The sequence below is a fragment of the Buceros rhinoceros genome, unplaced genomic scaffold, assembly GCF_000710305.1.
Source record: "Buceros rhinoceros silvestris isolate BGI_N320 unplaced genomic scaffold, ASM71030v1 scaffold663, whole genome shotgun sequence".
Lineage (NCBI taxonomy): Eukaryota > Metazoa > Chordata > Aves > Bucerotiformes > Bucerotidae > Buceros > Buceros rhinoceros.
This window is the reverse complement of record NW_010405157.1, coordinates 22,461-44,786: the sequence shown is the minus strand read 5'-3', so window position 1 is coordinate 44,786 and position 22,326 is coordinate 22,461. Positions and strand designations below refer to the sequence as shown.

At 47.6% G+C, this 22,326-nt stretch overlaps 1 protein-coding gene across 1 annotated transcript in view; it reads left to right on the top strand.

Annotated features, from left to right (window-relative positions):
- CCDC85C (coiled-coil domain containing 85C) overlaps window positions 1–22,061 on the top strand; it is a 113,247-nt gene extending 91,186 nt beyond the window's left edge. The window contains exons 5-7 of the mRNA XM_010133606.1: window positions 11,910–12,005; window positions 20,150–20,248; window positions 21,972–22,061. Of these exons, the coding sequence (XP_010131908.1) occupies window positions 11,910–12,005; window positions 20,150–20,248; window positions 21,972–22,061 (285 nt within the window). The remainder of the gene's footprint in view (window positions 1–11,909; window positions 12,006–20,149; window positions 20,249–21,971) is intronic.
- Window positions 22,062–22,326: the final 265 nt, after the last annotated feature.

Genomic DNA, 22,326 nt, shown 5'->3' with positions numbered 1-22,326 from the left:
GGAATGCTAGAGCAAGGGATGCAGGGATGGCCTGTGCTGATGACCAAAGACACAACTGACAGCAAACAAATGGGTAAACACTGTGGGATGTGTGTCAGGACCAGGAGGTCTGTGCTGTGATAAGGCTGCAGCACAGATGGCCCATCGCTAGAAGACCCGTTCCCTGATAACAGGAGCAGGCTTACACTGTGATGTGCCATTGCGCTTCCTGTGGTTCCAAAAGGAAGGCTTAGATAAGGTGGCTGAAATGAAGGAAAGGACACAACAGGCAGCAGCAGCTTTCCTAGGGTTTATGAGGGGGAAGTAAGCAAGATGCTGAGATAAAGATCAGCCTGTAATAACCATTGACCCCCTAAAGCATGCAAAAAATGTGCAGAAAACCCATTTTTTTGCTGTCAATGAGGATAGATGCCAGAGCTGTCATTAGTACTTGCTAGTGGGTGTTCCTCGTCCTCTGTCTCACACAGTGACCCTGACCACGCCATATGCGCATCTACCTTTTGGTGTATGTGTGAGTGTGAGTTTCTAGGTCTGCAGGTGTGAGTGACACATTAGAGAAACCAGGTTTTGGTAAAAATTAATATCACCTTCCTCTTCCTTAGATTTTTGTATGGAGTTTGTGCTGCAGTATTTTCCTGTGTGACTCCTTACTGAGGAGGAGGAGCTCCCAATGGTGCCCTGGCCAGGTGCGGGAGAATATGTCTGTGGGTGCTGTAGGTGGCGGTTGGAGGAAGGGACCTGTGCTCACCCAGGATCTGGAGCTGGGAGTCCCCAGGGAGAGGAGGTACGCTCTGCGAGGGCTGAGCCAGCCTCCCTCTTTTGAGAGGACAGTGGCGATGGAGTCATTGCCAAGCCTTTATGTATGTCCCTAGGGACTGCAATAAGTATCTCTGGAAGAAAGTGAGATATCCGTTAGAGTCTTCAAAGCTGCATCTCTCAGGAGTCGGGTTGAGACTACATGCCAGGCTGAGAAGAGGCAATTTGATTTTGAATTACTTCAAAAACAGTTATGTCCATAGGAAAACACAAAGAAGCAGGACAAGTGTTGTTACGTAGCCGGCAGCTGCTGAGAGGACTGCTGAGTCCTTGGCTTCCTGACACTGCCTCTCGTTAGATTTTTTTGCCAGTGCCTGTTTTGTGCAGGCTACGAAGCCTGGGAGATGGCTCTGGCTGCAGCACCAGCTTCTTCAGCGCCTTCCCTTGATTCCCACCATGCTATCAACAAGCAGCTGCTTTTCATAGCTCTGCCTTGTAGAGATACTTGTGAGAAGTTTGTTTCGTTTCGCCAGATGGCAGGCACGCTATTATAAAAACAAACTCAAATATTTGTGGTCTGTAGGTGTAAAGAGGAGCCGTTAGATGCAGTGGGAAGGGATGATAAGAAAGTCCTTGGCTGATGTGCTGGATGCCTCCTGAGCCTGCAAGAGTGGTGGTGAGGGGAGGTGATACGAGGGCATGTAGTAGCTCAATCCCAGTCCCAGTGGCACAGTCTTGTCTCTTCCTTCTGGCTGGAAGGATGATGGTCTCCATCCTCTTTGATACAAGGGCTAAAGCAGAAGGAAAACGAGAAGGTGATGTGATATCTCCCTCTCAGATCCCTTCAAGGGAATGACCAAGCTGCCCCGTGTGCCAGCCTGGCATAGGCAAGGAGGCATGGCTGTGGCCCAAGCTTGGTCTGTAGTCACACTGGGGGTCCCAGAGCAAGTCTGCTAGTCTCTTCTTCAGCCTGTGTGAGCGTAAATCTGTTTCTCTCAGGGAGGAGAACTGGTCAAGTTTGAAATGGCCAAAGACCACTGCTCCAATCCTGGTACCCAGAAGAAGCACCCTGAAGATCTGGGGTCATTGATGCCCCTGCAGGGTCACCCAGAAATACCAGGGACCTTAACATGGCCCCGAGGTGTCCCTGCACAGCACAGCATCCCTGCTACTGCCAGCACAGAAACCTAGCCCCTTGCTGTGCTGCACAAAGCCCCCGGGCACAGGGATCCCTGGGCTGCCCGTTGCCTCTGGCATCCTTGGGACTGCTCTTCGCAGCTTCCGTATCACTGTCTCTCAAAATGCCTTCAGCCCCTTCTGTCACTCTACCAAGCTGTGCAGAGCTCAGATGGTCCCCTGCCTTCTCCCATCCCTGCGGCCCATCCTCGCGGCTGTCAGCTGAGCTGAGTGCTGCCAGCGTGTGTGTCAGAGGACAACCCCAGGCCTATTTCTCCCCTTCCCCTGAGAGCAGTGACAGCCATGATCCCTTTTTAGGCTGGGGGAAACAGTGATGGAGGAACGTGGCAGAAGGCAGCTCCTTCCCACCAGCAGCTCTGATACCACCAGGATGCTATTGAGCAGACAAAGGGAGAAATTCAAGGCAGCCGTTTTGCTGCTGCAGCAACAGCGACTGCGGAAGGAAAAGAAAAATGAAAGGTTTGTCAGGGTCTGCAGCTGGGGGAGCAGTACTATGAAGCTTCAGAGTGTATTACCAACAGCTGAGAACAAGCCCATCTATTTTTGAAGGCAGCTGTCCTTCATCACCAGTTACTGAGCAGCTGTGAGTGGTGGGTGGCTTTTTTTCCCATGGCAGTCAACAGACACAAAGTTTGACAATGACGAAGTTTGGAGATTTGATGAGCAGAAGAGGCACTGACAGGCTGTGTCCATAATCCACCCTTACAGGTAACCTCAGGACATGATAAAATATCAGCAGCTTTGAGGGTCTGCTGAAGGTTTTCATGCTCACCTGTTGCATGCGTTTGTGTGAGGCTGACAGTGGGTCAGGGGAGAGATGGGGGCACGGCAGACCCTCACTCTGCCCCAGGCCTGGAAGGAGACTGCTCTGCCAGCAATGGCCAGAGCAGCCAGGATGAAATGGGGACCTGGAGGGACAATACAGATGTGCTCAGGTATCCCCCTACATCTGTGTGCGTCCTCCATCCTCTCAGAGGTTTTCACCTGGGCCATCCACAAATCAAATTTGCTTCAAAATCAGGAAAGTCTTAGAAATACCTACTGTTGCCTTCCGAAATGGAATGTGCTTAACTTCCCTTTATTGAAAGACTAGCATCTCTCAAAATACGTATGCTGATAGTGCCCCTGTGAGTCCATCAGAGTTAGTGCACTTTGTCCACAAATACAGCATAGGCTTGCTCTGTCCATAGCTTGTATCAGGTAGTTACCGGCTGGTACTGCTCTAAATACATCATGTTGATAATAACTCCATGGTCCAAGGAGGCAGCTGAAGCTGTTGGTGGGGCTTTTTAACAGCATGTGCCTGTTCCAGCTCTGCAGCGCCGTTACCAACCCCAACAGTGACCGCTCTCCTCTTCCCATCTGCTGCTGGAGGAAGCTGTCTCACCGGCTTTGTATGCACCAAGGAGTTCCCAGGGCTGGAGCTGCAACGCAGCATAACTGCAGTGCTGAGAAAAGACACCCTTCCTGTTTGTAGATGAGATCCAGTTGCAAACAATGTCCTGACTCTGTTTATTCTATCCGGGGCAGCCCCTGAGATCCTCCCTTTCCTTTGGTGCCTCAGCACAGCCTGTACAGCAAGCACTGTGTCTTGCCTGCCGGGGAGAAGAGCTATTCCTTTGCCAGGTGTCCTTGATGGTTATGCTCAGAAAGAATAAAACAGTTAAATTGTTTCTTTGTTATGGAATCATAGAATGGTTTGGGTTGGAAGGGACCTTGAAGATCATTTAGTTCCAACCTCCCATCCAACCTGACCTTGAATGCTTCCAGGGATAGGGCATCCACAGCTTCTCTAGGCAACCTGTTCCAGTCTCACTACCTTCACAGTAAAACATTTATTTCTAATACCTAATCAACCTTCCTTCAGTTTGAAACTGCTACCTCTCATCCTATCACTACAGTCCCTGACAAAGAATTAATCAAAATTAACTAATCAAAAGGGTCACGTAAGCCCTTTTTGTTTGTTATGGAATCATAGAATGGTTTGGGTTGGAAGGGACCTTGAAGATCATTTAGTTCCAACCTCCCATCCAACCTGACCTTGAATGCTTCCAGGGATAGGGCATCCACAGCTTCTCTAGGCAACCTGTTCCAGTCTCACTACCTTCACAGTAAAACATTTATTTCTAATACCTAATCAACCTTCCTTCAGTTTGAAACTGCTACCTCTCATCCTATCACTACAGTCCCTGACAAAGAATTAATCAAAATTAACTAATCAAAAGGGTCACGTAAGCCCTTTTTGTTACTTGAGTACATATTGGTGAATGCAGCAGAGGCTGTGAAGATGCAGGATGTGGTGGCTGAGCTGTGGAGCCAGACAGAGCCTGGCTCGGTGTGGACCCAGTGGTTAATTCATGGGTTTGAATGTTTACATGACCAGCTGCTCTTTATGATTAAAGGCAGCAAATTAAGTCATGCCAAAGGAGATTAGTATCTATGGTAAAGTTCCTTGATTTGATAGGGAAGATGCTAATATGGAGCACGGATGGGTCCTGCATTCGCTCCTGCCAGTGTCCGGAACCCATGTCGTGCTGGGGAGCCGGTATCTGTCGGCAGGATCTCCCACGTGTTCCTTCTCCTGTGCCTGGTGGCAGGGTGTCAAGCACTCACAGCTGCGCGGCAGCCCACTGTGGCTCTGGGAGCGTAGGGCCTGCAGCCGTTTCAAGTGCGCAAGGAGGAGCGGGTGGTTTGTTTTGAGCTGCCTGCTGGCAGGCTTTCTGCACAGTAGGCATGGAATAACAATAACCAGGTGTCACCATCGCTTTGGATCATCTGCCAGGCAGACCAGATACATTTAAGGGACCTGGGTGCTCCCTGGCTCTGGCAAGGGTGTCCCACACTCTAGCACAAGAGGTTGGGTATTGCCCACAGCAGGGTGGCGAAAAGGTTGCCCTTTGCACATCATGGCTTGCAGAGGAGCTGGCGCCGGTCGATTCTTTGTCCCTCTGGGAAATCTTGCAGCCAGCGAGGAGATCTGGGGCTAGTGCCAGGGCGCCTTCAGGTAGCCTTGCCCCTGTGGGACTGTGAGAGGAGTTGGACCCGTTCAAGAGCACCAGGCGTGGTGGCAATGGTAGAGTTGCATCAGGCACAAGAAGATGCAGCAGGGAGGCAAAGAGCTTTGAAGGAAAGGAGGGAGTCATGTCATGCTTCAGTTCAGTGCCATGTGGCACCATCACTTTGTTTCAGCCATTAACTCCCCTGCAGCTGCAAGGCAGCCGAGGACGGGAAACATGGCCAGGGCTGCAAAACAATGAGGGAGTCTGATCTGCCTTTGTGAGGCCCAGGGAATTTGTCAGGCTGGTGGAAATGGCAGATATTTGGTGTGCGTGTCATCTCGTGGGGATGCCACTTACCTCTGTGTGAAGGGAGATTTCTCTTTCTGAATGGACGGACTTTCTGCATGAGCCTTGCGCATGTCCTCCATGCCACCTATGCTGCATTTCTGATGGGGACACCGTTCTTCGAGGCTTAGGAAGATTCCATGCCAGAGTGGTCCCATGCTCTCCATCCTTGGTTTTGCCACTGCTTCTCCCTATCTGGCCCCCAGCAGTGTCTCTGACTGGAGCTGCCCCGGGCACTTCCTGAACTTTGTAGCCACAAGCACCATTCACAAGACCAAAATATGCTGGGCCTCCTATTCTGTCAGCGTGCTGGGGCTGAGGTTTGCCATCAGACAGGACACCTTTCCATGCTACTGCCTGGCTCTGCTACCCACTTTCCATGTGCCTGTGGGTGTGTTACTGCCTCCTGCTTGTCCCTTAACAGTCCCTAATTTACAGAGCAGTGGCAGCACCTTTATTTATGTAAAACACCTGGATGGTGATGGGTGCTAAGGAAGGGCCCAAGTATGATTCAAACCTGGGTAAGCAGGCTGCAAGCAAAACCACTGTGAGATAAATAGATATGCCTGCAAATTTTATTGTGAGTTGTCTGGCGGTTCCTGCCTGTAATGTAATTCTCCTTTTTGTCTCGGCAAAAAAAACCTCACGGTGTCTGATATGACTCCATTTAGCTTTAATGTTGTCTGAGGTATGCCATTAGAAAAGAGTGGTTTGTTTAATCATGTTTGAATCCTAAATGTCTGCTTGTTTTTTGAAATGTTAGACAAAAATTAATAGAAGTAAGGAGTAGATGTGAGGTTCAGAAGCATTATCATTTGCTCACATGCTCCACATTGGTCTGAAGCATCCTCAGTGCCTGGGTTGTGACTTTGGTGAAGTAAAATCAGCAGGATGTTCTCCCCTGGGTTTTGAAACTCGGTCCTTTACAGTCTTTTTGCAGATCAGGAATACCTCTCTCAGAACTGTAATTACAGGACAGAAAAGAAATATAAAACTGATGGCAGGACTAAGATCTCATGTCTTTTTAGATCCTTGAAGGAATCAAGGAGAAATTGTTTATCACAATTTTAACAAAGAAATTTAACAATTTCTTTGTTCTGTTTTGAGATTTTTCCGACTCAAAAACTCTAAAAAGGCAGATAGACCTTGTGCTTAGGCTCTTTTCTTCTTGAGTTCCAAAGCATTCTTGCTGTTAGTAAGAAATGTTCATATTTTAAGCCTTATTTTGCCTCTGTGGTGGTGTGTCATTGTCAAGATGTTCCAGCGTGCCCTATTACAGAGAGTCCTGTTGATTTTGTTCCTCCAGACAAGTTGGAATGGAGTACCAACAGCAGTGCTTGTCAGCATCTGTGCTGGACCCAAATAGAGCCACTCATTAGGCAACTTGGTTTTAGACACTAGCAATGCCATCATGGCTTGATGCAGCGGCTGGAGAATATCTGCTGGTCTGCAAGTTGAGGTCTCTGCTCTTCATTTTTTGGTGTTAGGTTAAAACGGATCATTGGCAGTATTTGTAGTCTTCAGATCTTTTTCCTCACATCAGCACTGTTGCTTTGCTGATTGTCTTTGAGTTCCGGGCTGCGACAATGAATGGGGCTAGTTTTATTTGCTTTGTTTCCTCCTTTGGATCTGAGGCCGTCACCAGGTCAAGTGTCATTCTTAGTAATAGAGAACTGAGGGATTTATCCCCTGTGTGCAGCTTACTGCTTCAAGGATGCTCTGGCATGAGAGGTGGCAGAGATCCTCTCTCTTTTCTGTTAATGATACAGCTGGACTGTGAATTTCCTTACAAACTTGGAGATTGAGCCACAAGCCCTGCAGGCTCCAGTGAGAGGTTTCTGGGATGGTCTTGAAAAAAATTGGGCTTCTCTGGTGTATTTGTGGTTTGGGCATGAACGATGTGGGGTTGCAGGATGGGGATGGGGAGAGGACAGATACTATATGGGAACTGTAAGTTCTGAGAAGTGTGTTGGTCCCATCACAGACACCAGCAAATATCCAGTGCTGCTCTGCTTGAAACGGAGGAGCAGGCAAGAGCCGAAAGGGGGATGTGTTCAGTGTTGCTTCAGTACTGCTGTCTGCACGGAGGCAGCAGCTCTTGTAGTGGTTTCCCCATGGGAGAGAGGTTGGGTACATGAGTACTTGGCACTTGACTCCCATAAGAGATGAGAAGAGTCTCACCAGGAGCCTCTCAGGACACTGCAGTGCCAGAGCCATCCCAGCAGCAGAGATAAGGCTGTTGTTTCAAGGGCTGAACTCATTGGAGTTCGAGGCTACAGTGGTCTCGAATGCTCTGAACTGACAGTGGTTTGCAGTGCAGCAAAAGCACCAACTTACCTTGGAAGCATCAGATGTGTCACAGATGACTCCACAGCCTTTGGCTCCCTGAGACTTTTGCTTCCGAAAGACTTACCTTGGAGAGCTATCTCTGGGTCTCAGAGGTGCAGTGGTCTAACAAACCGTGTGTGTTGGGAAGATAAGGTGCTCCAAGCACTCAGGAACTCTAGTGCATCAGATAATGTAACTTAGAGACACCCCCCCTCCCCCCTGTTAATTAGGCTGGTAATCTCGCCACAGGGCAGCTCTTTCTTTCGGCAGTGAAACTGTGGCTGTGGAAGAAACAGAAAGTGGTGTGCAATGTAATTCAGCCCATTTGACAACACAACGCAGATGTACAGTTGTTTTCTCTTTGAATTACAAATTCCTTGCGTAAGTGATGAGTTAAACTAACTTTGAGTCTCATCTCTGCTGCTGTAAACCTGGAGCAACTCTAAAGCTAGTTGGGGACAAAGAGTATAAGAAACTTTGCATTTTGAAATTACTCGGTTTCTCATTCTGAGGTTCAGCCTCATCAGAAGTAAGCTAGAAAAATGGTCAGCATGGTATTTCTCAGCAGCTTTATTATAAATATGATGGCATCCTTTTTGGTGGCTTCTGAGCTGTCTTTTAGCACCACTCATTTGTATAATTATGTGACACCTCAGCCACATGTTTGAGGAAGAAGAGCAAACCATCCCTGAGCTAAAAGATGCTGTGAAAACCCAGCAAGTGGAAAAGCTGGGTTTCCAATGAAGAGACTGCATGTTTGACAAAACCAGACAGGGGGCGGAAATTGAGAGTCATGCATGCCCTGAAACACACTGCATTGCTTTTTGCCTGTATGGACAGTTTCCGCTTCTTAGGGTGTAACCAGATTAACCTTGCTATTATTGTCTGTCAGGGTGCTGAGTCAGTTGTGTTCCCGTGGCTGTGAAAATGTCAGCTATAGGGAATGGGAAGGCCATGGGTTTCTGCGGAGATGGAGGTCCTCGGAGTAGTTGAGTTAGAGTGCCGGGTTGCAGCTGTGGTAATTCTTACCCACTGTTTCCAAACGCATCTATTTTAGGTACAAGGAATCTGCTCCATCTCTGTGATTTCAGCTACTACCTTAACACTGACTTCCTGAGATTTCGCCCTCCCTCCTGCCCTGCTGCCCTTCTTCCAATCGCCCATCTCCTATCTCTGGTCCCCCTTCCCCTGCATTTCATCTTAACTGGTTTCCTGCTGGGTAAAATTCACATCCTCCTCTTTCTTCCATTCCTTCCCTTTTCTCCCACTGTTGGCAATTTTCCAGTCCAGAAACCTTGACCTTATCTCCAGTTCCTTCCATTTCCTCCCCTTCAGCTAACACTATCGGTGAACTCTGCCCGTTTTCCTCTCCCCAGTTCTCCAAAGGCTGGTCATGCATCCTGCTGGATATGTTGTCATTTCTTTCCTTGCTGACTACAGTCCCCTCTTCTCTGGCCTCCTTTATGTATGCCTCCGTGCAGGAAGCTGATAGCAGTTTGGCTGAAGCTTTGTTTTTGTGAGCCACGTTGAAATCAGTGGGAATGAAGCACCTTCCCACCTTTATAAAAGGTGACTGACTCTTTGTGTGTCTGGAAAGAGCCGTTTCTAAGGGTGCAACTGCACGAAAAGCACTAAATGTAGTAAATGTATTAAGGCACCCTTAGCAGCGTGGGTATTTTTACGCTTTTTGCAGTTGCAAACATCAGGGATGTTGGTGAGATTCTTGCTTGCTTCCCCACTTGCTTCATGTGTGAATTTAGCCTTTTGCAGTAAGAGTCTGACGTGATGGGGAGGTCTCCGTGGCTTGGGGCACAGCGGGTCAGCAGCCTGGTCCTTTGGTGCGCTCGCCATTACTGACAATGGTACGCTGCAATGTGGACATCTGTTTCAGTTGGCTGGGGATTTTGGCTTCCAAGCCACGGATCAAGGATCGTGCCTATTTTAGAAATGAAGTCATCTGTTACTGAGACTCTGACAGCAAGTTTTGGATCTACCTCCTTTGCTGTAGCGCTTGTTCTTTAACGTTTTTCTCTTCTTCAGTCACATTCTCTGCCTGTGTTCAGGTGGAGCTCCTTGATTGCCCTTGCTGAATTTCATCCACTTGTATGAGAAGGAAGGTGACCCTTTGAATGTATTTCGCGTGATACAGTATATCCAGTGCAGTATATCCATGCTTGCAAGATTATCTTGTCAGTATGGTGATCAGTTAAGTATGATCAAACTCTTTAGAAAACATTTATCTCTAATCATTCTGGTTTTATTTGTATCTGTAATAATTTTGAGTGATTACAATCAAATGCTTTGTAGCTCATTAGTGACTTCAGTTCTGTGATGAGAAGCTGCCACTGCCTGTCATACAGGAGACCTTGTGATCTACTGTAGTCTGACTGGAAAACTGGTCTGTCAGTAGCAGGATCCAGCAGAATTCCTTTTCCTTTGTCAGATTACTCTCAACTGACAATAAATATTGTATGTTAGACCTTTTCTTGGTATTTCCTGTGTTACTTGTAAAGCGAGCCATAGGGGAGATCCGTATCAAGTATGGTTCATGGCCACAGACTCCTGAATATCTGATTTCAGTTGTCATGATCTTGGTCATTTATGGAATGAAGGCAGCTTTCATGCTGAAGCCAGAGGAATTACGTGTGTATTGGTGTCTAACCTCTGCGGGAGACTGATTCTGGAAGCACTCTGTTGCATTCACCAGCCCTATGAGAAATTTGTAGCCCATTTTGCGGTCTGAAGTTGCATCTGTAGACTGGCTGGCCCCAGTTACTGGTGCTCTCTCTCCAGCCTCTGCCTTTTCTGTGTGACATCATGGATGAGATGGCTGAGGACAGCTCCAGTAAGCTGTAACCCTCTGCAGCAGGTCCAGAACCATGCTGAGCCTGTGAGTGTCTCTTGGTCCCTGTGCTTTGGCAGTCTGTTAAATCTCCTTGGAGAATTATTGTGGAGTCATTTAAGTCTAATTTTCCTTTTTCAGAGATGCCTACCTCTCAGAAGGAAGGTCTTGTGTCACCAGCAACTAAATTCATGAAGGTTGCTATTATGTGTAAATAAATGGCTCTTGGTCATGACATGGGTTCAGCACAGATCAGTGGCCAGGGCATGAAAGGCTCCATGTCTTCATGCTGGTTTCATCTGTAGCCTGATGGATTGGCCCATCTTTTTCTTTAATCTACTCACATAAACACTTTTGTTAGTAAAAAGCCCCCCACAACTTAAAACATTTGGAAGAATGAGAGGTGGCAAGGTGTCCCTCCACTGGTCCTCCTTTCTGGCACAACTGGCTTGCTGGCCTTAGCTTGGAACGCAAAGCAATGAGACGGAGCTCAAACCATGCTGTGTTTTAAAACGTGGAAAAGAAGAGAATGGAGCGCCTCCTGTGTTGTATGTGAAAGCATTCCTGTGACGGTGCTACATGCTGCTCTGCCATCCTAATTTGCTTTCAGAGGCCCCCAGTATAATTATTCTTTGTGTTTCCTAAAGGATGTGAAGACTGAATATGAGTTTGGTCAATGGTTTCGTTGTTGATTTCTTCCACTGCTACAAAGCAATGCAAAAATATTAGGACAGGCAGGGCGCATCTCACTGAATAAAGATACTGTGTCTCTCATAATCCAAGTCATATGCCTGTAAAAAAGAAAAGCCCTATGAAAAGCGATTACAAGGCTGTTTGGACGGTAGAAATCTTTTGTAAAATGTAATTTCGGCATCTTTCCCAGTGGGATCCTTCGTGCAGGAGGGCTGGCCAGCATTTTGGGAGCGAACTCAGCCGACATTAGGTTTGGGCATCTGCTTGTTTTAAGGTTGCTTTCACAATTTTCTCTGTAGCTGAAGATTGGTACTTGATGTCTATGTGAAAATGTTGCCAGAAAAGCAATGAAGTTATGCCAACTGTTTCTTTCATGAACACGGCTTCTTAGAAATGACCGCTGGAAAATCATCTTGATGCATCGCTCCCTTGGCTAGGAGGATGAGAACCATTTGATCTCGTCCTTGTACAAAGTTATCCTAAGTGAGCAAAAATTGTTTCTTGAATCAATGTAACTTTAAAGCAGAGTGATCTCCTGCCTGGGTACATCTAGACCGACTGATGGTAGGCTTAAATGGCATTAAATCTAGTGACTTGTGAGGAGGACGTAGTGGTGTCTTTTGTCTTTGCAAGTGGCTGAAGAGGGTTGAAATTGAGAGATGCTAGTGCTCAAATTTTCTGAATAATTTCTTCCTCCTTGCTTAAATCACCCAAAGGGAATTAAAGTGTTTCTCTGCTTATTTCAACAGGGACCAGCTCGCCTGACAGCCGACCTTGCATCTTCTCCTGCAGCAGGGTATGTTCCTGTGGGTCAGAAACCAGAGGCTGTTGTGCATGCTATGAAGGTAAGGATGCCACAGACCCCCCACGGCCATGCAGCGTGGTGGGTACAGTGCAGTGCGGTGCAACAAATGCCGCAGTGGCAGAACTGGATGTTTGCTCTTCTTGTGGAAACAACAACAAGTAGAAATAGAAAGTTAGTACTTGGACAGGTTATTGGTAACTGGCACCTGTACCATGATGAATAATCATTGCTTCAAATAGTTGGGGAGTTAAGAAAGATCATGCATGACTGCTTTTTTTGGGTGGGACACCTCCAACAAAAGCTGCTGATGCTGAAGCTGTTGGTTACCCTCTCTGTTCATCAGTTCTGTGTACACTGAGTCTCTGGGGTAACAGTGGTGACCGAAATGCTGTTTCAAACAAGAACACAAAAATATGCAGTTCCTACATATCTTTTGTTATTGAAAGTCCTGCAGCAGTCGTCAAAGGAGGAAGACTTTATATCATGTAAATATACAGCAAACCGTGGCATCATACCCATGCAGATATGTGCATCATCAGCAGGGATTTAAGTCAGGACTGTTGGCAATAAAAACCATGGGACTCTGCTAGCCGAGTTAAAGAAGAAAACTTTCCTGTGATTTCACAGCAGTTCTCAAGTCCTAGTGACCATCCATTAGCTGGAAAAATTGTAATAATCTGGTATTACATGTTTAATTAAGTTACTTCTGACTATCTAAGGGACTCAGAAGCACAAATCTTGTGCCATAGGGATGGCTGGAAAATCTCTAGATTAGGCTCTGGTTGGAGTATACTGATTTATAGATTTGGATTTGTTGAAGCTAAAAAATTTTGTTCCGGGTTAAAAAAGCTTTCATTAAAACAAAGGATGCTTCCTGGATGGCTGCTCTGGAGCTCAGATCCCTATGGTCACAGCTGGAAGAAAGGTCCAACAGTGGCATCAGCACTAGTTTAGACTATCCTAAACCTGGAGAATGGTGCTTACAAAGCTCTTTGCTTTGTACCTTTCCACGTCTGACAGCTAAATAAATGGCACAGATATTGCTTGTAGCTTTGATCTACAAGTTCCTTAAATATTCTAATTTTTAGTGTTTTCAGCTTACTTTTTTTTTGTGCCTGTCCGAGGTCTCTTGGCTCTCGGACATGTATGGCAGGTGTTGGTGGAAAAACCAGCGAGTGTCAGGACAAGCAGTAGTGCAGCAGCAGGGATGTTGGTTTCACTGGGCAGTTGCAAGATCCCAGGAGGACATTGAATGTCACTTATTCTCAAGTACTTAATTTTCTGTGCTCTTATGCTGTGTGAGGAATTGGGAAAGGAAAGACAAGCTTGATTTGATTTGAATCAAATTTGAGTTTAAATTATAAAAAATCCTTCAGCCTAAAAATCTTGATTTTTCAGCTAGATTGAGGCTTTATACACCCAGACTGTGTATCTCCTATTGGATCTTAAGGGAAGGGTGTCCATCACTGTCAAGGATTAAAAAAATACCTTTAGTACAGTTTTTACTAGTTCCCAAAGGAGCCCTGACCGCACAAGTGGCAGTTCACTTACCTGCATGTGTTTGTCCTGTGTTTTCCAGGCAGGTTTATTCTTTGCTTGTTGTGAATGGTCCTGTGCTCTCAGAAAGTTGTTGTGCCCCATCCTGTACTACACTGCACTATGCTTGTGGTTGACATGCATTGTGCTTGTGGTGTATATGTGTGCACATAGATCTGCTAAAGTGATGCCTTGCAGAACATTGCAGATACGTGTGATACCTTTGTTTTTCCTTAGACTCTTGGTACTAATCCAGTTTTGTTTGCATTTAATCATCTAAGCCCTCATGCAATCCAAACCTCTGCTGTTGGCTTTGTCTTCCCAAACTGTGGGGTTCGTGCCTTTCTGCTGCTGCTAGTGAGGTGATGGTGAGGGACATTAACCAGAGTTCATAATGTTTTTAAGTTACAAGATCAAATAATTATAAATTGATTATGAACACATTCTGGGAGGAAATTAGGTTCCTATTTGCTTTAGGGGTTATGAGGCTGAATTTCTTAGTAAGAAGAAACATAAATGGTTTTAAGATGCAGTTTGATAGGCTTATGGAAGGGATTGGAAAATTAATGAGGAAGATTCTTGGAAACTGGAAATTAAGTTTGGGAGGTCTGGGGCAATGATGCATATAAAGGAGCTGAATGGAAGTTGGATGACTGGTTGTTTGTACACATTATTGTTATTGTTGTTGTTGTAGTTATTATTGTCATTATTAATCCTCCACTTCAGAGCTTTATTCATCACTAGGAAGGGCTGGAAGAAATCCTCCTCTGCAATTTCATAATTTGGCTGGTAGGGTATGTTTGTCTCTTCAAAATCCTGAAAAGTGCCGTGGCTGGAGTCAGGAAGCAGGTGGCATAGCAGTCACTTCTCATAGTGCGTGAATGATCTCACATGAAGTGTCCTGCTCACGTGCTTAGGATTAAAAATATTCTCACATTTGAAGGGAGGAGGAAATTCTCCTGTAGGTCAGTGTGACAGGGAGGAGTGAGAAGGTGTTTATTTTCCCATCCTGTGGCCCATTTCCAAGGATCAGCTAGAAATTGAAGAGACTGAGGAACCTGGTCATGTTCTCAGTCTCTTTTCCTCCCTTCTTGTGGCACAGTGAAATTGTGGCTGTTGGTCTCCAGCCACGGAGCTGAAACTGGGTAGAAGACAACATTTGTTTGGCCACGGCAGGCTGTAGCATATGTAGTAGGTCTTATTTGCACCCTGCAGAACTGGGCAGCTTTTCCAGTGCCAGCCCCTGCATGTGGGAAACAGCCTCCAGCTAGACCCTCACCACCTGTGATACAGCTCATGACTTCCCTTGAGGAGGAGAGTAGCCCACGAATGAGACTTTGTGCTTTGGCTGTACCGCATCAGATATTAGAAGAAGTCCTTCTTGGTTGTGTACAGAAGTCCTTGTGGCTGTAGCAGGCTAGCTCCTTACTGCCAGGAAAGGCAGGGACAGCTGGGAGTTGGCTTCGCTTGTCTTGTGGGCTGCTTGAGTGCAAGTCTGTCCAGAAGCAGTGTGGCTGCGAGAGTACGGCTCTGTGCCCAAGCAAAGGTCACTGTGGGGCTGTGCACTCTGCGTGGACCTGCTGGGCTTCTGGTTTGCCTCCATCTGCACCCACCTCTGTAATGTCCCCTAGGCTTTTTCCCTTGCTTTTTCTGGCAGCTGAATGCTAGCTATGTGGCTGAAGCGTTGCCTGCCATTTAGCGTAAGGTCTTCCCTCAGCACATGTAGGGATTTTCTTTATTTTTGCTTCTGCAATTTGCTTTTTGTTTTGAGCTTACTAGATAAGGAGCAAGATGACAGGTTGGCACTCTGAACAGCTGTTTTTGCTAACGAGAATAAAAGGTACATATGCTACAGCTCAGTATCTTACTGAACATCAAAGCACTCAAGCAAACCTGTTAAAGGCATGGGGAGGTGAGGAGGAAACAAGTGTACAAGAATGACATTTAGCCGGTAACTCAACTCCCCCAGCCCTAGCAGCTTGGGCATCTTCCCTGTGCACAGTCAATGCTTGATGGCATTGACTGATCACCTGATCAATCGCTCCCACCGACGCTGAGTAAGGCAGGATTTGACCCTGCCGAATCTAGGGAAAAGCCCTAGCAAGGCATATAGACGATTCCCTTGCCAAAGCAACTTGCCATGTTCCGCAGGGCTTCCTGGTACAGAACTGCTTACCTCAACTTTCAACTCCCCTTCCAAAGCTTTCCTGCAGTCATCCCAACTCTTTGGTGGAGCTTTTTTGTTTGTTTTTTAAATATCCGTTGCACAGTCATGCAGGGCCAGTACAGCAAGTCAGCAGGGAAGTGGATGTGGTAGACAGGGTGACTTTTGAGGTGGCATTGCGTTGGTCACAGATGTCAGTGCAGTCATGAAGGAGAACTAAATACACTTGAGGTGTTCCTCACAGTTTATGTATCAGCAAGAAGAAAGCTGGACAAGCCAGTGTGCTCACTGAGAGTGAGTTGCAGATTGTCTTCAGAAGGTGGTGTCCCCACCAGAAGAGGAGCGTTAGTCAGTCCAGCTCCATTCCCCTCTGTGCCCTCAGTGGAGCAAGCTGCCCTCGCTGACTGGTGTTTTACCCAGGGCATCACATAGTGCTGGTGCATCTGCAAAGGGCCGAGTGCCGTTAGTGCAGCTTAATGAAGAGCAAACTGGAGGGGATGGTGTGAGCCGCTTCCAGCCTGAGGTACACTGTGTTTTCTGTAGGCTCTGGGCTGGGATCTGGCAGAAATCAAGGGAGGATATGCCTCAGTTTCTTAGCGCCACTCTGAACCCACAGTCCTTGAATTTCAGCTGAGCCGTGGACAATTCCTGTGAAGGCATGTCAATAGTCCCCAGCGGTGTAATCGGAGGAGCATTTTCCTGGTCCTTCTGAACAGCTGAGGAGGCGCCTGGCAGGATCTGAGATTGGCGGGCACTGGGTCAGCACTATGATGCCTTCCGGCCTTTCTTCAGGAGGTGATTTCACTCTTCAGAGTGTTTTTCCAGCATGCCTTTCCAGAATAGGCTGTTGAGTTTTATCCCCCCCAAATCCCCTTTTTGTGTGCCTGGCAGGATCTGAGATTGGCGGGCACTGGGTCAGCACTATGATGCCTTCCGGCCTTTCTTCAGGAGGTGATTTCACTCTTCAGAGTGTTTTTCCAGCATGCCTTTCCAGAATAGGCTGTTGAGTTTTATCCCCCCCAAATCCCCTTTTCCCATACCCAAGTTGCTCAAACGTCTTTACCGAGTGCCTGCTCAGACATGGGGTGGGCCTGGGGAGTAGGGTGGTTTCCAGGGTAAATGAGTCCCAAGTCATTCAGAAATGAAATACAAATGTAAGTTCCATCTGATCAGCTTTCAGCTCCTGCTCTGCCTGGTTTACACCATTAAAAGACATTTTCACTGAAGGAAATGGGCTGTGTCCATACAGTTTTGGTTTAAATGCAAGCTGTGGAAAAACAGGGGATTTTTTGTTTCCTGAGACTCTTGTGCCTGGAAGATTGATGGTTGATGGAAGCAGAGGCTGGAGCTGATCTGATCTTTAACTAATCTAAACCATGGTTGTCCTTGATGTTTGTCCTGTGGGCACAGCCGGTGCTCTGCCAGCCAGGCAGCCCTGGTGCTCTGCACAGGGGTATGATCCTGCAGGCTGCCTCGCAGCCGGGCGTCAGAGGCACCCTGACTCCAGACGAGCGAGTTCGATACGCGAGCCCAGCTAGATCAATAATTAATTCCCTCCTCTTTAGAAAAAAAACAGATGCTCTTTTTGTCTGCACATACATGCTTTTTGCGTTCCTCTTGTCCTTCCTCTCCTCTTAGAAAGGATGTGGATAATTCTTATTTGTGCAAAGCCTGGTCCCACCTATGTCGGTTAAACTAGCTGGTGTGTTTCCGAAGTAGGTTAAGGGCCCTAGGAGAATGACCTATTTTTGCTCGTAACGCAGTTGGAGTACAGCAGGATTTCTGTGCCGAGGCAGACCGAGGGATCATCTACCCTGGTATCCCGTTCCGTGGAGCAGCCGGTGCTGCATACCTCAGGAAGGGGTGAAACCCATCCTTGCTCGACATCTGTCTCTGTTCTTCCCTAGGAGGGGTAGGAATATTTACGTGCACAAATACACCTGCTTTACAGCTTTATATGTGTGCAGATGTATTGTGGTGAAAAAGAACAGGCACTCTTTGATGGCATTGGGTGATTCCAGGAGCTTTGACCCTGCACACTGAGCTGACCACCTTGCTCATCACTGGCAAAGCGCTGGGTGAGGTCTGTGGGTGAGGACAGACGCAGCAGTAAAATCTCGAGGCAGTCATGTGCTGTGATATGCCTGACTTGTCGGAGGAGCTATCTGAACGCATGCGAGTGCATTAGGGGGTGTTCTGCGGGTCAGTGTGTGTCCAGAGGGAAGTGAAGGCTGCCTTTAGGCCCAGGCAGCCTCATCTCTGTGATTGAGGGAGCACCTGGCTGCGGGTGGGCACCAACTCCCTGGAGGTCCTTTGTAGGGGTGGCTGGGACAGTGCGTGCCCGGGCACGATGTGGGGGGCCAGGGCTGGCTCCCAGCAGCAGAGGTGCGGGGCGTGACCAGCACGTGGTGGGACACAGCGACCACGTAAACATGCTGCATCTTACCAGCCATGCATGGCCTGGGGATCAGCACTAGCAGAATGTGTCTCCAAGTGGCATTTGAAACAAAGAGCTTAAAAATCAGGGATTTTTATTTTTGGGTACATTTTCTAGTACAATGTCCTAGTACTCTAGAGTTACCCAATGTTTTGGGGAACCAATGCAATTTTTATTTTTCCAAATATTGTCAGTCTGAAATGTAACAAAATAAGTCACAGGCAGGATGTTGTCACTGTTTTTTTTTGGAGTGTTCCAAGCTGCTTTCACAGCAGATTTACTTGTCTTGCCAAGGCAAATCTACAGGTGTGGCCCAGCCACCAGGCTAAGTGGTGTCCAGTTGGCCCGTGAACATGTGCACTGGATGTGTCAGTGCTGGAGCTGTAACCTGTGTCTCTGCAAGGAACCCTACTTCCTTCCAGATCTGGGGGCACCTGGTGGAGATGCTCTCTGAGCTGCAGAGCCGAGCCACAATCCTTCCCCTTACCCCTTTCAGGCTCTCCTTATGTCTCTGCAGCCACGTCTCCTGTTTTTGCAGTGGTTTCCTCCCACTAATTTTGTGGGAAAAGTCCTGTAGTCACAGGCGAAGCAGAAGGCAAAGAAAAGGCAATGCCTGACTCCTCCGGAGACTCCTGCAGGCAGGGTGCTGCAGGCAGGGTGCTGCAGGCAGGGGGCTGCCTGCCGGGCGCTGCCGGCTGTAGTCACAGGCGAAGCAGAAGGCAAAGAAAAGGCAATGCCTGACTCCTCCGGAGACTCCTGCAGGCAGGGTGCTGCAGGCAGGGTGCTGCAGGCAGGGTGCTGGCCCTGCTGCCTGTTCCAGGCACGAGAGGAAAGACAGAAAAATAGAGCTGCTTGTGGAGGACCAGACAGGCCTGGCACCAGCACTTTGAGGGAATGGCCTGTATTCATCAGTGTTTGTACCAGCTGAACTCACTGAGCAGACGGTAAATGTCACCACGCAGCCATGGCCACAGTCCCGGGTGTGCTTGTGTGCGCAGGGGGTGCGCTGGTGTGCCTGCCCCGGTCGAGGGCCACCTATTCCCTTACCTTTAGGAGCATGCACTGTGGGTAGGAACGGTGCTGATGGAGATTGAAGTAAAGCTCAGGGAGTCAAGGTGATTGTGTCCATCTTCAGAGGGTGACTGTGGCACAAGAAGGGGGCGACCCGGATTCACCACGGCACTCAATGCTTGGTGGGATTGGCACCTTTGGAGGACTGCGGTCAGCACGCAGGGTCCTGGGAGGCAATACTGGTTTTCAACCTGCCCCATCGCCACCCCCTTCATAGCCTGGCTGCATCCAGCTGGGAGTAAAAGAATAAAATCAGGATCTCTGAGTACCATGGCTCTGTGCTATCAGCCTGTGTCTTGCTCGCTGTCATTTTGGGCCCCTCAGAGGGGTTCCCTTGAGAAACTAAATGGGTTAAAAACAATTTTCAGCCAAAAGGTGAGTGAAATTGGCCATGTCTGTTTAAGATCTGAAGGTTCATGGCTGACTGGAGACCATACACTTAAGCTGCACAGTGGGTAATACTCTGCTTTTCAGTGGTGCAAACATTGTTTGCCTCTTTCCCCGATGGCTATAACCCTGTTAGACCTGAAAGATGCTGGCCTGGGCTGACCACAGTTGTCCCATGACTTGGATTAGTAGAAGAGAGTGGAGAAGCTCCTCTCCTGTCAAAGAGGGAAATGGAGGGAGCACGAATTGCTGGGGGATTGCCTTGGGAGATTGCCTGGAAGGTGGGTCACCAGCAGCCTTCCTGGAAGGGGTGCGTTTGTTTGTCAGTGCAGGCAAGTCACTGCCAATTATCACATGGTCCCCCAGGACTGTGGTGGCATCCATACCAGGTGCAGGTGGTGGGACAGAGGTATGCCATCACCAGGAAAGTGAGAGGATGGAGGCACCAACTGGGTGTCGTGCTCATTTTTGCAGTGGTCTGACTCAGTGTTTTGTGGATCCTGCCAGTTTAGCTACTGGTTAATGAGATTGTTAGGGACATTGAATTATTTGAGGAGCATAATTCTTTTGTAATATTGTTTTTTTGTAGGTCCTTGAGGTCCATGAAAATTTGGACAGGCAAATGCAAGACAACTATGAAGAAGACCTGAGTGAAAAGGAGAAGGCAATTGTTCGTGAAATGTGCAATGTAATAACTCTTCTCAGCACCTCCAGGGGTTTCTGTTGTGGTCTCTTGTTAGGATGGTGGAGGAGCAGGGGTCTGTGGCATCCAAGCCCTGTTTGATGCGAGATCCACAGGCACAAGAGAAGAGTGGAGGCTCTGCTGACCACTGCTTTGGGTAGCAGTAACCTGAATGCCTTGTTCACTGCAGGGAGCAGCCTTTGCTCAGCAGATACTTTCTACTCTGGTGCCTTCAAGGGCGCAGAGTAGCTGGTCTAGCTGACAGATGTTCTACAAAGGCTCTACCTGGCTTGGAGAGTCCTCTTACTAGTTGACTCCACCAGCTGCATCCTTAGGGACTCAGTTTGGGCTGAGCAGCAACTGGTTGCTATCTTTGAAGCTGTACAGCTTGAATGGGTTTGAGTTTAAACTATAAGGTAACATCAGAGTGAGAATATTCATGTCTGAAACTATTGAACAGCACTGTGGGGTGTGGGGTGCCTTCAGCGCTGTCAGCATGTTGGGCAACAACAGTGTTAACTGAACTTGCCACATCCTGTATGGTGAGTGTTCCAACCTCTGCTCAGCAGTGTCTGCTGCTGTGGCACTGCCTTCAGCTTCAGAGCACCTTGGCCATGCTTTGGCTTTGAACGGGGTTTGGGATTTCTGCTAGAACATGGCTCAAGTTGCATATTTCCTGCAGCCAGGGATGTGCTGTTTGACGGTACCAGCAGTGCCCATAGCAGGGAGGATGCTGCTTATGGAGCCATCTCTTCTAGAAGTCCATGGTGGATGTCAGCCCAAGTGGCATCATTTAGCACCTTGCAGCAGCACAGAGGAGCCTAACTGTCCATTTAAACTCTGACAACCACCTCCACCCTAGAAAAGGGGCTGTGAAGAAGACAGGCGCATCTTGTAGAGCTGAATCACTGTGAAAATCCTAGGCAAGGGCTGAGGCATTTTGCTTTGGCTGCTGGATCCCTAGAAGCAAAGCCAAGACCAGAGTAAGTGAGGACCTGCTTAAAGCCGCATTCCCCTGTAGCCATGCAGGGAGGAATGGGAAAACGCCGTTAAGTTCATCCTCCCAAACAGACTCATTTCTCTGTGTGTGTCATCATCTGGTTTTTCTTTAAATATTCATTTTATGTAGACTCCAGGCAGCTATGAAGTGCTTTGCAGTTCTTATTTTTTAAAACACAGCCTCTCCCTAGTTGCCCTGGAGTGATAAAATGTGTGTTTTTAGAAAGTCATATATATACTTTTAATCATTATCTTTTTCATTATCTTTTCTGTTCATGGTAACATCATTTCTGTAAGCATGGCACGGTTGACCTACCATTGAACTTTACTTCTGAACCTAGTGTATTTGTTTTATTCTATTACCTCGGGCAAAACCGGTTCTAATTTCGAGAGAGACTAATTAGAAAAATGCATCAATGTTTTTTTCCTTGGAAACTGGTGTCACCCAGTGGCTCTGCTGAGGATTACAGCCTAGGAAACGGGGAGGGGGGTTTGACTTTCATACTGCAATTGTGAAAATATCTGTGACTCATCAGGAAAAATGCATCAATGTTTTTTTCCTTGGAAACTGGTGTCACCCAGTGGCTCTGCTGAGGATTACAGCCTAGGAAACGGGGAGGGGGGTTTGACTTTCATACTGCAATTGTGAAAATATCTGCGACTCATCAGAGGCTTTGGGCTTCTTTAATTCCTGTCATTCTCTCCCCTACTCCTTTATTTTTTCTTACAGGTTGTCTGGCGAAAGCTGGGTGATGCTGCGAGCTCCAAACCCTCCATCAGGCAACACCTTTCAGGAAACCAGTTCAAGGGTCCCTTGTAGGAACACCATCCTGGAAGTGATTGGTTTTGTGAAGAGCTCAGCAGTCTGGCTGCCTGGTCTTTGGGAGTTGGGGTTGAGGTTTTTTTCAGGGTTTCCTTTTTTGTTTTCTTGGCTTTTTTTTTTGTAACAATAGTGTAAATATGGCAGCTAAAGGCCTGGTTTTCAGGCTGTGGTGCTCTGGAACTACTGTTCAATGGGTAACCATCCAATAACACCAGACTTGCGTCATTTGTATTGTAGTTCAAACCTGCTTTGTTGTAATAGT